The following is a 17,957-nucleotide window of genomic DNA, read 5'->3' on the forward strand; positions in this document are numbered from 1 at the left end:
CTTCGGGGAAGGGAGGGAAGGAGGGGATGGTAGGGGGAAAACAATGGAGGGGCTAACAATGTTCAAGAGGAAGTGTACTCATTACCTCACTCATGTATCTGTAACCCTCTGTATAGTATCTTTACAATTAAAAAAAAAAGCAAAGGTCTCCCCAAAAAGACCAGCGCTAAAAAAAAAAATGTGGAAGGATTTAGTGTACAGAAGAATTATATTGTTTCCTCAATTTCTTCAATGCATCACTGCCATATGAGATAATGGGTCTCCTGGGGCAAAAATGTATTGTACCTGTCATCCAATCAGCTCTGAAGGCATTCACCAATCCACTGCCCAACAAGTTCTCTCTCAGCAGATCTAACAAAAGAACACTTTTATTTGAGGTCCTCAGTGCCTGAAAGCTTTGATTCTCCCCTGCCCCCCAATAATAATAAATTTGCTGGTAGTGCAATCCAATGAATACTGATTAGAATAAAAAAGCCAAGGGCTTTTTCAAGTCATAGTTCCTGATTTATCTGATTTTAATTGACCAGTGAGCCTCTATATGGACAGCTCACATCTACGCTTATCACTACTATTTTCAGCCCAAAGGAGAACATATTTTATGAGCATAATAAGTACAAGAGACTGAGCTTACCAAGATGAATATGTTGACTCTAATTCTTGGGCAACTCAATGTTCACAAAAACACAAATATTCAGAATGTTAAGTCTCATAAGCCAAGTGATTTCAGATACACATAATTCTTTGCATTTAATTTCTATCTTCCCAACTTCTCTTTCCTACACCTTATCTCTCTGACAGTGTCAGGACCCAAAATGTGCTTCTCTTCTAGTATCCAACCTATTTTTTGTTTCTCTAAACACTGGTAGAATTTTACAATCAGTTTCTTTGCTTTCAGATATAAATATTCCTAAACAAATAATCACACTGATACAAGTAATCTTTCTAAAGCACAAATCTAATCACTGAGTATGTTTAAATTATAACTTTAATACCCCTCTCAGAGGCACATGGATTCCTTCTCTTTCCCCTGTCTGTCTAACCAGCTAACTATTGGTTCTGCTCCACCCAACAAATCCTGGTATCCAATCATACTCAAATATGTCAATCCCTTACAGTTTTTGCCCAGGTAATCTTCTCAATTGTTTACTCCTACAAGACTTGGACTTGGTTCACTCTATAATAGGCACTTAGCTATTTCTACTTATATCAAGCTATACTCCCAAAATCAACACTACCCTTGTGCTTACAAGTCAAAGGCATGGAACAATGTATCTGTCATTGATCCTGTCAATGGACGTACAATATTATGCTGCCCAATTTTCCTGAAGGCGCTTTATCAAAGAATTCATTTGCCAGTCATGTTGGTGACCTTCTTAAACTTGTTTATGTACCAAAATGGTTGTATGATTATTACAAACCTATCATACTACATATTAAGTTGGGTTGTATAATGAGGAAGGCTCAAAATTGGAGACTCTCAACTCCTCCTTCTTGTTCTCAGTCATCAAAACATTGTCTCTACCTATTTCCCTACTTTTTCCTCTCTGTGTCCAAGACACTCTATACATCCAGCATCCTCATCTCTTGGTCCCCTGCTCCTCTCTTGGTCCCTTCCTTGACAATGTCCTCTTTCTCTACCTGCTTAGTCTGCTCTGTCACCTAAATGCTCTCTTGCTCTTTGCATTGTTCTCTTCAATATTCTCCAGCTGGGTGTTTTACCATTCCTACCCAGAGCCCTTCTATTTCAATAGCAGCATTAGAAAGACAAATTAAGCTTTTAGTAAAACCGTGTTACATGGTGAAATAAAAACTAGTCAAGTAAAAATGTCACTGATTTCTGAAAGAGCTGTTAACAATTCTCATCCAAAATCAATTACTATAACAGCTGTGGATATATAAAAGAAACAAGTATTCGTTAATTTTAAAAATTGACAAACACAGCAAATGTGAGAATTCAAAAAATGAATTTCAATGATGTCAAAATGTTAACAAAACAGCAAATGACTCTAAAGATTATTTGAAAAAGTATAAACTGAAAGACTCCTACAAGAATGATGTTAGTATATATTAGAAGAATATTTCTTACAATAGAGACCCAGAAACACAACAAATCAAAGAAAGGTTGGACAAATGGGATTGCATGAAATTGCAGAGCTTCTGCATGGCAAAGGACATAGCTAGCAAGATCAATAGAAAGTCCACAGATTGGGAGAAGATCTTCACTAGCCATACAACAGAAAAGGGTCTCATATATACCTGGAACTCAAAAAAATTCCCCAACAACAAATCTTCAGAGAAACAACTGCCCAATAAATAAGTGGGCTAAAGACTTAAAAGAGAAACTTCTCTGAAGAGGAAATAAGGATAGCCAATAGACACATGAAGAAATACTCAACCTCCCCACCCCCCCCCAGCCATAAAAGACATGCAAATCAAAACAACATTGAGATACCACCTCACCCCAGTTAGAATGGCTACAATCAAGAAATCTAATAACAACAGATCCTGGAGGGGATGTGGACAGAAGGGAACCTTACTGCATTGTTGGTGGGAGTATAAACTTGTTCAAACACTTTGGAAAGTAGTATGGAGGTTCCTCAAAAGACTCCACATAGAGCTCCCCTATGACCCAGTAGTCCCACTTTTGGGCATTTACCAAATGATTACAAACATGACCATACTAAAATTACCAGTTGCTATGTTTATTGCAGCATTATTTATCATAGCTAAGATATGGAACCAACCCAGATGCCCCTCAGTAGTGACATAAGCCAGGCCCAAAGAAACATAGTTCCCATGGTTTCCCTTATTTGCAATAATTAGTATATGTCTGAGACAAGCAGAAATGGTCAGATAAGTTGATGTTAGGCAAAATGAACCCCAAGATAAGTATTCAAATGTTTTTTCTTTCATGTGATTGTTTCTAACATATGTATAAGCTGTTTTTTTGTTGCTTTGTATATCCCTCCCCCACGGTATAACCCCTGCTTTCACTGTAGTTGATGTTGGTGTACTTTATGGAGAGGTAGCGAAAAAACAAATTGTTTAAATAGGGATACAGGCAGACCAATTGCAACAATGAGATGTACAAGATGTTATGTTGAAAAACAAACTTTGTCAGGGGTATGGAGTGGGAGTGGGGTGTGGGGGGAGGGGTGGAGAGATGGGAAGGGATGGGAAGGTGAAACAAAGGAGGAGGCAACAATGTTTGCTAAGAAATGTACTTATTACCTGCCCATGTAATTGTAACCCCTTTATACGGTATTTTCACAATAAAAAAAGAATATATTTACATACATACTCACAAATGTTATGTACCTATGAGCATATGACTGAGTCTCACTATGAAACTTAGCTTTAAAAAGAATCAAGTCAAGGGCTATGAACATCACCTCAATGCTATGCATGGATAAAAGGATATTCACTCACTCAATTGTCTGCAAGACATCATGTTTGCGACTCTGTGTTTGAATTGGAACATGATGTTCTTATTAAGAAGACTAAATTATGACATCTAGGTGAGGTATATGCTTTTAATCCTAGGACTAAGAAAGCTAAGGCAGGAGGATTCTAAGTTTAAAGTCAACCTAGGCTACATTCTAAGACTCTCTCAAAAAGAAAAAAAAAACTTTAAACACGTGCCAAATAAATTTACAAAATGAGCTCAAATGGATAGTTACCTATCTTAACCTTAAGTATTTTCTCCCTGTTGAATATAAACCAAGGGAATCTAAATTTAAGTGCATCATGGCTAGAGAGAAAATCTTTCTTGCACTTATACATTTTTACATACACATTCTCATAAATAATTTAGCTGAGTCCTAAGATCAGATTTAAAGGAAATTTTCAAATATTGGGCTCAATAAAATTGTACTGTGTTGACTTGTTTTGAGTAAAAATGAAACTTGCTTGAAAAATGAAAGTATTTTTGTTTATAAGATAATTATTACAAAGACTTTAATTATTCTTGGATTTAGCTGTAAACTTAGTATAACACTAAAAGGATTTTGAAAGGGTTCTACAAAAGGTTTTGAAGACAATGTTCCCTGTGTCTGTAGCAAATATACATATGTGTATATGTGTATATATGTGTATATATAACATATTCATATATACATATACACATATTTATAAATATGCATTAATTGTATGTATATATGTATATATTATCTATTCATATATGCATATGTATTTGTAAATATACATTAATTTTACTGACCTTTGTTCCCTTATTTCTCCCACCATATACCCTACCCCTCACTCTTTTCAGGTAGCTTTATTAAAATACATAAATGAAGAACCAACTAAAAAATGAAATACAAGCTTGTGTAAGCCCCAAGGTACAAATATTTCTATTATAAATGATTATGCTTAGAACTGAGCACAAAATAATTACATGTTGCTTTTTCTACCTACTACTGAAGGTAACTGGGGGTAAAAGGAAGATACCACTTGATTGACCCATTCACATTTAGACTCTATACATGCTTTTCCACAGCTTTTTAGTGGGACGTGGTAGTTCAAACACAAGTATAATAGGACTATATTTAAGTGTGTCATATAAAGACAGTAATGTAAACATTCATCCAAAATATGTTCATCACCTTCTGATTTTCTGAATTTGTTCTATCTTATCATCAAATTAGTATTTATGAACTAAGTATACTAAGTTTGTAAGAAGCAAGTAATGAATATATAACCACCTCTTCTCCTTAAAAAGCTCACCAAAAGTCCTCTCTTTCAAACATGAGAGAAAATATTAAAGGGACTTTGTCACTCTCAAACATTTCTTTCAACATCTAGCTAAGCACTAAGACATAAATAAAACTACCCTAAATTTTATCTCCTAAGATTTTCTCTCTCTATCCTTTTGCCTATCTATTCTACCTTGACCTCAGATCTAGCCTTATTATCTTCTCCTAAAACAACATAAGTCTTCCTATTTCTCTCTCTGATATGTTGTCTTCCATTTTTAATATATTTTCATATACATTAATATACTTCAAATTTTTCCAAACTTACCTATTCCTCCACAACACACTCTACCCATTATCATTAACATAATTGTAATGTCCATTCATGTGACTCTTCCTATCAGAACTATCTTCAGTTCTTCATCTCATTTTGTTAACTCTGAATCAAACTTGAAGATTTCTATTTAAGAGAATATTCATCAAGGAAGCTTTGTCTAACATCAATTCTTCCTCTCTGTCCAATCAACCCAATTTGGGGATGTTGCTCACCTCCTGTAATCTTAGGACTCAATTTAATTTCCCACCTTTTGTTGATTTTTTTCTTCTATTGTTTTTTGGTGCAGGTACTAGAGGCCTGGGTGCTTCCTTGGGCTTTTTTGCTTAAGGTTGGTGTTCTACCACTTGAACCATACTTGCACTTCTGGCTTTTTTTTCTTGTTAATTGGAGATAAAGAGTTTCACAGACATTCCTACTTAGGATGACATCCTGTCCAGCATCCTGAGTCCAGCACATGGATATCTACTTTTTACCTTTTTAAATTGGGCAGGGACCTAACTTCAAACATAAGAATTTATCGAACTCTTCTTTTCCCAGATTATTCATTAGTCCTTTGATTTACTCCATCAATTCAGTAGTCATTTAGTGAACTCCATGGGTATAACTCACCAGCTACCACTTACATTTTGCTGAGTAATATCTTGATTTCCCAAATGCCCATTGGCTATATAGAAATCAATCATTTTCTCCCTTTTTTTTAGCACTGGAGAATATGAAGACTATTTGTTAACTATTCTCAATTGCAAGTGTATGTGTGTGTGTGTGTGTGTGTGTGTGTGTGTGTGCACGCACACACATGTGTGCATGCTTGAACTCATGGCCATGGCCTGAGTACTGTCTTAGAGCTTTTATGCTTAAGGCTAGAGCTCTACCACTTGACCTACAATTCCACTTCTAGCTTTTTAAATGTCTACTCCTTTGTACAACTACCTAAATATATTTTTAATGTCTCACAGACTTTCCTGCCCAGGCTGGCTTCAAACCACCACCCTAAGATTTCAACCTCCTGAGTAGGTAGGATTACAGGTGTAAGCCACCAGTATCAGTTTTGATTTGTTTTTAAATCACCCATTTAAATCATTTTATGTTTCTTATTCTTGCGATATATTTGGCTGATTAAGCCTCATCTCTTTTGTGGCTATGGAGTAATATAAATGACTTGTGTGACAGCCTAATACTCCAGAACTGGGAAGATATTGCCCATTTTTTGCTGTTGTCTGTCTGCAGGAAATGCAAATCTCAATGGCAGTCATCATAGCTAAATACATGCTAGTAGGTAACATTAGCAAAGCAATGACACATTATTATTTCATTTCACAGCAGGTATTTGAAGCTACTTGGCCTCAGCATTGTCTTTTCCTGCTTCAGAAGATTTCCTGCCTACTGTTCTTGTCTTATAATGGCACCAATTTATTTTCAAGTTTGTAAAGGATCAAGTTTAAAGAGTTTTTATATAAATCCTATAATTTCCAAATGTATTGTAGAAACTTAGAGGGTGAGTGATTGTCAGTCTGTGGAAAGTAAAAGCAGGAAAGATAAGTAATCCAAGAACACTTTTCTTGGGAGCTGGAAAATAATTTAAAATATTTTTTTAGGCCTCTGACCAATGGCAATAAGTAGCCAGTTGTGAATGATGGGGGAGGGGGGACCTGGAAGGTAACAAATTTAGCTATGCACTAAGGCTACAACTACAATACTAGCCAGTCAAGAGACTATCTTGGGCAGGTCTATAAGATTCTTATTTCCAATTAACCAATAAAAAACTGTGGCTCAAGTGCCAACTTTGAGTGAAAAACATAGTGAAAGCTTAAGGCCTTGAGTTCAACCCCACTATTGGCACCAACAAAAAGAAGAAAAAAGATAATTTAGCTGTGATTCTACACCTCCAATGGGCCTCTTTCTACTCATTGAAGAAAGAGTAAGATATATGTAAGCTACCTCACAAATAAACTCTAAACATTAACAATAGTTAGTTAGTTAAGTTTGTACACTGGTAACAAAATTGATCAAAAGTTTTCCCCAGAAAGTTTTGTAAATAAATATAGATCCAATCTCATCTATTCATTTAACATCTACCCCCATATTCTACCAGCCAATTAGAACAATGTGTAAGGTGCCATAAGCACAAGAAAGTGCAGACTAGAGCACAAAGCTGCTTATATACAGGTGTACAAACAATGAACATCTTGTTCATTACCTACAAAGTTAAATGCTAGGTTCGACTCATTTCTTCCTCCAAAAAATATGAGTAATTAGTAATAAAAATCTCAAAGGAAACTCTGAAGTCATACTTGTGTTTTGTTTAAAGCCAAAAAAAAATGACTAAGAGCTTCTTTATCCAGTTTTGGGGCATTCAATTTTTTTCTCCTGTTTCCTACACACAGGCCAGAAATATTTCCTCTACCAATATCCTGAACCAAAAACATCCTTATCTAAAGTAGAAATTAAGAGAGTGGACTTACCAGGAACTGGTGGTTCCTCTACTCCAGAGATTGAGATATGAGGATCAAGGTTGGAAGTCATCCCGGGAAGAAGAATTCATTCTTATCTCCAGTTAACTACCAAAAAGCTGGACGCTTTTGGCTCAAGTGGTAGAATGTCGGCTTTGAGCAAGAAAGCTAAGGAATAGCACAGGCCATGAGTTCAAGCACACACACAAAAAAGATTTAACTTTTAACTTGATGACCAGTCTTGCTGGAATGCTTGAGCACTGCCCTCCAAATCCACACTTGTGTACATCACTCTGAACAACTAAAACAACACCCCAGAATGTCTCATGTTTTTGTACTATCTTCTCCAATCCAATCCCCTCATTACTAAGTGATACTCATTTTCTTGCCATTTTGTCTTTTAGAAATTCTTTGGAAAATGACAGTAGTTTTAAGATGTTTATAACATGCATGTCTATCCATTGCTTTTCATTCCATTTTTAATAGAAACGTTTATTAAGTACTTACATGTCAGTTATTCTTGGATAATTGACTTCTGCTGTCTAATGAAGCAGTATCTCATTAAAACATATTTTTACTCTGTAGAAAATTAGGGATCAGAAATATTAAAGAACTTGTTATCAATACAGTCAGTAGATGGTAAAATCAGGACTCCAACCTAATTTATTCATCATATGATGCTGCTCCAAAACAAACAAACAAAAATAGAAGTATGGTTATAAATCTCAAGTCAATAGAGCCCAAAGCTATCATAAGCTTGAGACAAATGTTAACCATAATAACTTCTATCTCTATTGAGGGAACATAGGGATTAACTTAATAGATTCATAATATATGCTGTCATTTATTTGAATTAACCCAAGTCATTATTTTCAGAGTATAAGGGACTGCTTTCTCTAGAATTGGACTGAAGTAAAATTAATGGATTGTTAGATATGAGCCCCAAGGTAAAGACAGAATCGTAAGTTCCCATTCCGTTGGTGTGTTTATGAGTGGTTATGTGTGTGTGCTTAAATGTGCATACATGTATGTGGGTATATAAGCATCCATGTGTACATGTGCTTTGGGAAGCAGATGCCACCCGCTGAGATTATACTCAAGCAGGTTTGGAGAGTACCTCTATGTCTCTCAGCCCTAGAAATGCAATGGCAGAAACTTTCCTGTAAGGAAGAGTATGCTAATTAACAAACCCTCATGTAAGAATCTATTGTTTTCAACTTCAGAAATATCTACCAAAAAATCAGGGACCATGACCTCCTGGACAAAAGGAAAACAGTCACAGCACTTAAAGCTGGAGAAGACCGGGCCATTCTCTTGGGACTAGCCATGATGGTTTGTTCCATCATGATGTACTTTCTACTGGGAATCACACTCCTACGCTCATACATGCAGAGGTAAGGGCATTGGGTGGCTGGGACAGGGGTATCCTTGTTTTCTCTCCTTTTCCATTGTTCTATCATCTTTCTCTCTTTCCTATTTTCAAAAAGTTTCTGGTGCATATTTACTTGGTGTTACATAATAATAATAATGATGATGATGATGATGATGATGATGATGATTTATGTTTAAATTGCCTACAATGTGCCAGAGACTTTTCTTCCATGATTTATTTTCACATGTACTCCATAAAATATCTAAGTATTAATATACTCATAAAATGGCAAAACAGATTCAAAAGAGAGATAAGTTGTTTAATGTAACACAGCTCTAACATGTGGCAGACCTACCTAAGATTCAAACCCCATTCCACAAGTTCCAGAGTCATTATTTGTGGTGCATCATGCCTTTGTCTGCAGTCTACCTTCATTCTTTTTCCTCCCCACCCCAGCTCTCTCCTTCATCACCCTTCACATCAAAAGTTCTCAATTTCTCATTCTAACTTCCTCAGAAACTTTGAAAATGCTAATACCTAAGTACTCTATTACTCAAAATGGTCAGATGAAATTGATTAAATAGCAATCTAGTCAAGACGTGGCTTTTAAAGTTTTCCAAATGATTCTAATGTACTCTCAAGGTTGAAAAACACTGTTGGGCATCAGACTTTTAAAATAACAGATTTTGGAATGCTCTTGAGTATTTGCTCTACATTTGCTGAATATATGGGATGTAAACAATTAGGGAGACAACAAATGTGTTTCCTTCTGAATGAAATGTGTAAGTGTGAGCAGCATATCTCTTGTTCTCTAATGGTCATAAATTAAACCCTTGGAGCACAAATGTACCTGGCATTTCTGAAATTAAGTCTGACAGTTGTACATCTTAAGGAAACAAGATACTTCCATATAAAAAGTTGAAGCTGCAAAAGAAAACCAGTTTTACATGGCATTCATTTCACTATCAAATTAATACTTTCATTTGAGAAGCAAAATCTAGCTGAAATGCAGTAATTTGCTAAAATTAAGACCTCATCTTTTCACATTCCTGGCTGCTCTGCTGATTCTCCACCAGCCTTCAGCTGTGCATTTTCTCGATGAGAGCACTGATGCCTTGGACCCCTCTAAGTTTAGCTCATTCCAAAACCTCATTTAGAGTCCAACATCTGCTTAGAAACAAAACACATTCTCCTCATTGTATTACTAAAACCAGACCAGATATTCCAGAAAAATACAATTTGCCACAACAAAGTGAGTTGGGTCCAGAATGGCCTACCTTGGCCTACCTCTGGCATAAAGCTACACACATACAATAGCCACCAATACATGTCCATCAAAAAGAGAGGGTATTAATCTGCACAAAATCATCTTGTTTTTCATTCTCTGTGGTATTTAGCTTATATCCAGAAGCAAAACACTGATTATCTGAGATACTTTCTACTTAGAACTGTTCACCCTCATCATAAAACTAAAGATATTTTACAATGTACCTTGACCAGTGAACAGTAGAAATTTTCCAGTTGAGAGGCATTAGGGAAATAGTAATTTATTAGTCTATTAAGAGACTTTATTTTACATTGCATTCCTGAGAAGACAGCACTGAATAGTAGAATGATCCAAGCCCTTACAGAAATACTGTATTGGAAGAAATCACAATATCCTTCAGTGACCAAAAATATGTTTTTGTAGATGTTATCTGAAATCTCTCATTCTCAATTCATTCACCTTTGTAAAGAATAACTATCCAGCCCGGCTCTGGTGGCTTAAGCCTGGAATCCTAGCTACTCAGAAGGCTGAGATCTGAGGATTACGGTTCAAAGCCAGCCTGGGCAGGAAAGTCCGTGAAACTCTTATCTCCAATAAACCACCAGAACACCAGAAGTGGCGCTGTGGCTCAAGGGGTGGAGCACCAGTCTTGAGCTAATGAGCTGAGGAACAGTACCCAGGCCCAGAGTTCAAGCACCATGACTGACCAAAAAAAAAAAAAAAAGAATGAATATCCAGTTTGTTGACAAGACTACTGAAGGTATGTTTGGTAAAACACCAATTAGAGTGAAAATAGACATAATTACTATATTACTATTACTATAATCGAAGTGTTGAGATATTATTTCCCTTATTAGAAGGAACTTAGATACTATATCACTGTTACTCTATTTGTCAAACTTCACCCTATGTCATCTTACCTCTTCTCCTTTACATTTTCTCTGCATACAAACTGGACTCAGTCAGGGTTTCCTAAAGAAATTACAAAGTAAAACCTAACAGAGGAAAGAACTAGATCATGGTATGAAGCTGAATAGTGTAGAAATACAATTTAAGGACAAATTATTTTAAAATGTTTTATGCTTTCAGTGGATTTTATAAGTAAAAAATTATTCAAGCATGAGCAAATATCATAATCTAATTATGTCACTGAGAAAATATTTAGAAACCTAAGTTTTTCTAGGTATGTTGAGTGGCTAAACCTGCTCTTCTCTAGGATCTAAACTTTATACACACTTGGAAAGGATTTCTCTGGTCCTGGATGAACAACGATTCCTATCCCCATGACTACTCCCTTCCTTGCATGTAGCCCTTAGATTTGTGCTTATTCTCTTTTCTCTACAGTGTGTGGACTGAAGAGTCTCAATGCACCTTGCTAAATGTGTCCATTACAGAAACCTTTAATTGCTCCTTCAACTGTGGTCCAGACTGTTGGAAACTCTCTCAGTACCCTTGCCTCCAAGTATATGTGAACCTGACTTCCTCTGGGGAAAAACTCCTCCTCTACCACACTGAAGAGACAATGAAAATGAATCAGAAGGTAGGAGTGCATTCTAGGCATCCCTATAAAGCTCTATGCCAACTTTTCTTTCCCTCCTACCACCCCACCAAGTTCCTTTTATCAGCATTTCAAAGGAAAATACCACCAGGAAGCAGATTCAGCCTGTTCTATTCATAAAACTTTCTCTTTGCTTCTGTCCTAGGAAATCTTTATTTCCTGTAAAAGCTATAAACCATTCAAGTATTTGTGGTAGAGTAGATTTGGTTCTAACTTCTATTTGTGAAGATAATATTTACTTATTTATACACAAATAGATTGATTCTCAAGGAAGCACCTGAGCTTAAAGATAGATCTCATCTAACTGCAAAGCATAGAATAAAATTCTATTTTTTACATTTAGTTCTTAGATTTTGGGCATGTATCTTAACCTCTCTGATCTTCAGCTTCCTTTTCTACAAAAAGACAAAAACAACTGCCTCTTTGCAGAGCAAAGCAGAGCAGAGTATGTAGTACTTAGCATAGAAGGGAAACAAAACCTATGGCCACAATGTATGTCTGTGTGTGTGTGTGTGTGTGTGTGTGTGTGTGTGTGTGTGTTTCTTAATGTATACTACATTCATAAATGCTGAATTCCACAGCACTGATATATTTGTCAATGTGATTGAGATTAACACACGTATACTGTATTAACAGTATACATAAAATTTACCAGACTAGGATTGATAAATTTGAAAGGTTCTATAAAGTTTCAAATAATCAATAATTATGAAATCTATAAGGTTTAATTAGTAGTGTTTTATCCAACCTGCCATTATCAATTAATTGTCAATTAAATTAATCAAGTTTAAGTATATTGAGCTTCGGATTTATAGTAGCAATTTATATATTCAGAATACTGTGTAAAATCAAGGCAATGTGATACCAATCTGTTATCCCTAGGAAATAATCTTTATAAACTCTAGTATTAAAAATCAAGCCAGCCAGGAGCCAGTGGCTCAGCCTGTAATCCCAGCTTTTCAGAAGGCTGAGATCTGAGGATCACACTTGCCCAGCTGGGGCAAGTAAGTCCAAGAGATTCTTATCATCAATAAACTACTAAAAAAAGAAGTGATGCTGTAGATCAACTGGTAGAGCACTAGGCTGTGAGCAAAAAGAAGCTCAGGGACAACACCCAGGCCCTGGTTCAAGTCCTAGAACTGGCAACAAACAAACAAACCTTTCATTACAATTTCCAGCACTTAAAAATGTAACTTACTGAAGGAAAATATGGTAGCTTAGCAGTATACTAGAATATAGGGTGTGAGAAAATTTGGTTCGGATATACTGACACCAAGAACGAAGCCCATCTTTCATATTCATTACAATAACTAGAAAGGGTTATCTGAAATATCTCTGAAGATTCACCTTAATGAATATTTTGGAAAGTGTTATTTGAAAACATTTTTTCCAAATTCTTTTATTTTTACTAGGCATAAACAACTGTCCTAACTCTGTGATGCATAATTATAACCCATGGCTCCTTTACAAGGTGTTTGTTTTTCAAAAGCTCTTCCCTCAAGGCATAGTTTTAAGTCAAAGCTTTCCTATAAGGATGAATAGCTTAAAAAACTATGAACTATCCAAGGAACTGGATAGTTGAGTATGCCTTCAAAATATTTGATCACCATAGCCCTGTGAATGTATTATTTAAGCTATAAACCATTTATTTAATTTAACAGTTTAAGTTATTTGTTAACTCTTATTAGTTATTAACACTTAATAGTTTATTTATTTAAGCTATATACCTAGTTAAATGTTTAGGACAAGTGTCTTGTCCTAGGTCACCATATGGTTTTGTCCCACTATCTTCTTTGTAGATGTAACCTGTAGCACACCTGTAGGAACATACCCACAATGAAAATGTTTAGTTCAAGCATATATTATAAAGAAAATTTCCCATGTAGTCACTACAAAATAAAACATTTTTATAAGTAAAAGACCTATCATGCCCTCTTTTAGAAAATGTAGGCTATATGCCCTGGCCAAAGATGATTACTCCCCTAACCATTATGGCAACATTTTCTCATTTTCCTTTTTACTTTTATCACTTATACATACATCTTTGTATTTTTTGCCAATATTGGGGCTGTAACACAGGCCCAAGGCACTATTCTTTACGTTTTTCATACAAGGCTGGTGTTCTACCACTTGAGCCACAGATAGACTTCTGAAATTTTGGTTGTTAATTGAGGTAAGAGTCTCACTGACTTTCTTACACAGGCTAGCTTTGAACATCAATCCTAAAATCTCAGCTTCCTCAGTAGCTAGGATTACAGTCTCAGCCACCAGCACCCAACCTCTTAAGCACACATCTTTAAACACTGTATTTTAGCTTTGTCTCATTAAAAAAAATATATAAATGGAAACACATAGGATATTTTTGCTTATCTGGCTTGCTCCATGCAACATATTTATCAGACTTCATTCATTTGGTTGTAGTTCACTTGTGCCCATTACTGGACCATATTCTATTGTATAGGCCTATTATTCACAAGCATTTTGTGCATTATCTCTACTTTGGAGAGATATTCTTGTATATTTCTCTTGGTACATAAGCATACACATTTCTGTCAGGCATAAACCTGAAAATAAACTATCTGAATCATAAGATATGCCTATATTAGCCTTTAAGAGATAATTCCAAATATTTTTCCAAGTACCTATACCATTTACTTTCCCCATCAACCCTGTGAGTTCTTATTGCCTGAATTTTCTCCAGCACTTGGATACATCTGTACTGAAACCAGTTGCTTATCTATGTCTTATATATATATGCTTATATATATATATATATATATGCTTATCTATAAATATATCTTTGAATTACATTTTTATATTTTGTTCTCTTGAGCAATATTGTTCAATGAAACAAATTTTAATGAAGCCACATCTTGTCAGGAGGATTGTGAATTCAACATCAACTCAAGCTAAATACTAAAGCTATCTTTCAAAAAACAAAGATTTTCAAATGTTACCAAACAAGGTTTAAACTAATCTAGGTACTGACTAACATCAAGAGATCTATACAATTTCTATCTTGTTAGTGGATTACCCCCTCCAAAGTCATTTAAACTTCTTTTCAGGCAGAAATACCACATATTTGAACAAATATAGAGACAGAAAACTCTTCCTTAAAAGAACTTCATCACAATACTAAGAAACATGTTCATACATAGATTATAAATTGCTTTCCTTTTCTCAATCAAGCACTCATTTAAGACCTTGCTTAAGCAGACACCAATGCAAACTAAAGAAATCTGAACTAAATTTGAGAGTATTTACCATTTTTAAAGTGGTAAAACATGAAAACTATGTCCCAAATTATTTTTCCAATTATACTCTCCATCATTAATTTAAAGAATATCATAAATCTAAAGTGTACATGTATTCACATTAACCCAAGGTTATGAATTGTTGATCTCTACAGTCTTTGAGCATGGATATTATGTTTTATTTTCTAACACAAAACACAAAGTCTGGCCTATTGTATATACTGATTATATAGTCACTCTTTGGGATGCTAGACAATGTTTTGTCTGCTTTTGAGACCAAGAATGTTTCATATGAGGAATTTTACTTGTTTGGCTCTTGGATATTGTAGATTAAGAGAGACTGTGTAAATGGGGAGTTTTTAGAGTAATTGTAATTACTCAATAATGATACAGGCTTTGTTAAAATGCTTTGGAGACTTACTATGCCATCTTTATAACCTTTATAACCTTTTTGTATGGCTCACTCTCTTGTACTGACTATGTTTTAATTCAAAGACTAGTGCTTGCCAGGCAGGATCTAACACTTAAGCCAGCCCTCAGTGCTTTTTCTTTAAACTTCAAATAAGGTCTCAGGCCTTCACCCACGTGACCTGAAATTACAATCCTGAATGGCTGGATTACAGGCATACCATATTTGGCTTGTTCTTTGAGAAAGAATCTCACAAACTTTTTATGGCCAGAATGACGCCAAATCACAATTCTTCTATTTCCCACTCATAAGCAGCTGGGATTGCAGGTCTGTACTTAGTTATGGTTTTTGACATCTCCATCCAGTATGCTAGCTGGCATACTAGCACAATATTTATTGGCAAACAGTAAATATTTGGTGTTAATTAAACTTTTAGCCTCTTCCTGATGAGATGTTTCCTTTTTTTTTAACAAAAGAATACAATGAAGAACAACTCCACCTTTGAAAGGATCCTGAGCAGCCAATAGCTCACTTCTCGTTATCACAAGAAAGAAAGAGGCTGTCAGTAAGGTTATTCAACCAGATCTTGCTCCCACTGCTACCTCTTCTCCCTATATCTTTAATTTTTAAGATGAAGGCTTGTCACTCTGCTTCACACATGCCTGGTGAAGCATGTCTTAGAAAACCCCAACAGGTATTTTCTCAAAATTTCCTGTCCATCATAAAAGTAAAAATAACTCAATCTTACAGATTTTATAAGTAAGGCTAAGAGAAGAAATTTTGGTCACATTCCAGAGAATTGGGGAGAAAGGGCAATCATATCTCCTTTGACTATGTTAAAAAAATATTCAGGAAATGCTAAGGAGCCAACTTTTTAAAGCTGGGAGATAAAAGCCATGCCATTTTAAAGAAGTTTCTTTCTTCAGCTGTCTAAAGGCTGGGAAAGAAGCAAAGTCTACTAACAAAACTGAAGATTTAGAAAGTTGCAACTTTTTAAATTTTTAGTACCATCATTGTTTCTAAGAATGTTCATAATGACTTTTTATCATACATAATTTATTAAAATGTCTGAATACTTAATATTCCTAATGAAATTCTACTGTAAAAAATTCCATCAAGGGGAAGAATGCAGTCATAAAATTCAAAGCATATACAAAATTAAGAAAATTGAGAGAAGGGGTAGGATTGGGAAGGATGGGGAAGAATGATGAAGGGGGTAATACTGATCAAGATGCATTGTATTCAACTGCTTTGTTGAATGGCAACTACTTTGTGCACTACTTAAAGATGATTTTAAAATGCTGCCAGGCACATTGATCAAAATGAACTAAGCAACTCAATGGCAGTGATGGAGGGGGAGGGAACAAGTGGGAAAAAGGGAACAGCTGATGCTATCTATACAAAACAAAAGAAATGTACATATCACCCAATGTGGAAGAAATAACTGTATTGCAAAGCTCATAGAACTCATAAATGTTATGGACCATGATAGATAATTTGTCCCACGAAAGTTAGAATGTATTTGTGATTTTAACTAAGCAGCACTATCCCACAATACTGCATAATTTTGGAAATTATATAACCAATCACAATAAAGAATTTGATATATATATATTTATATATATAATATTTTATATATATATAATTTATATTTATATATAATATATATTATATATCTATTATTTTGTGTATATGTTATATATATATATATATATATATATATATATATATATATATAATGCTGCCAGGCATTTGTGGCTTATGTCTATAACCCTAGCTATTCAGGAGGCTGAAATCTGAGGATTTCAGTTCCAAGCCAGCTTGGGCAGGAACATTCATGAGACTTTTATCTCCAATACACTTACCCCTCTCTTCCCCAAAAAAGCTGGAAATGGAGCTGTGGCTTACTCAGTGCCCAAGCATCGAGTTAAGCTCCAACACTGGGGCTTAATGTCTCATGATGGAAAAAAACAGTTTTATAAATGAAAAAAGAATTTTTAGTGTTTTATTAAATTTTTCCATCATGGACAGGAGAAATTTTGTCTAGATTTTGTAAAATAAACAACTGTCCTGAAATATGAGTCAGATGAGAGAGAGACAGAGAGAGATTGACAGAGATTGACTCTTTTGATGAACATCTATCTACATCAATAGTTTGGTTAGTTCAGTAACCAAAAACTAATTCCTTAAAAGCATAGTAACACCCATCAATTAAATCTGACTGGTATCTAAATATATTTTGTTTATAAAATAAAACTTTTATATACCTTACTACTCTAAAGCTACAAATCTAAATCTTAAGTGTTAGCCAAATATGGTAATCTCATCAATTGGGGGCTGATAAAGGAGGAAGATGAGTAAAAGGCCAGCCTGGGCTATGCAGAGAAACTTTGCCTCAATAAATAAATAAATGAATACTAAATCTAATACCATACTTCCCACTAAATTAAAATTTATCTAAAAGTGCTGTTATTAGCTTTTCAGCTATACTACATTTTTTAACTAAGTATAGATCAGATCAGATAATTTCATTTGCTGAAATGTGGGGTGTAAATGTGTGTGTGCTTGAATTTAGGGGCTAGTTCCCTCTCCCAGAGCTTCTTTTGCTCAAGGCTT

General features: G+C 35.1%; 1 protein-coding gene across 1 annotated transcript in view; it reads left to right on the plus strand.

Moving 5' to 3' along the window:
* The window catches only part of Kcnmb2 (potassium channel subfamily M regulatory beta subunit 2), a 296,165-nt gene that overhangs the window by 273,462 nt on the left and 4,746 nt on the right, over positions 1-17,957 (plus strand). The window contains exons 3-4 of the mRNA XM_013016200.1: positions 8,705-8,875; positions 11,465-11,660. Of these exons, the coding sequence (XP_012871654.1) occupies positions 8,705-8,875; positions 11,465-11,660 (367 nt within the window). The remainder of the gene's footprint in view (positions 1-8,704; positions 8,876-11,464; positions 11,661-17,957) is intronic.

The sequence above is a fragment of the Dipodomys ordii genome, unplaced genomic scaffold (assembly GCF_000151885.1).
Source record: "Dipodomys ordii isolate 6190 unplaced genomic scaffold, Dord_2.0 Scaffold30, whole genome shotgun sequence".
Classification (NCBI taxonomy): Eukaryota; Metazoa; Chordata; class Mammalia; order Rodentia; family Heteromyidae; genus Dipodomys; species Dipodomys ordii.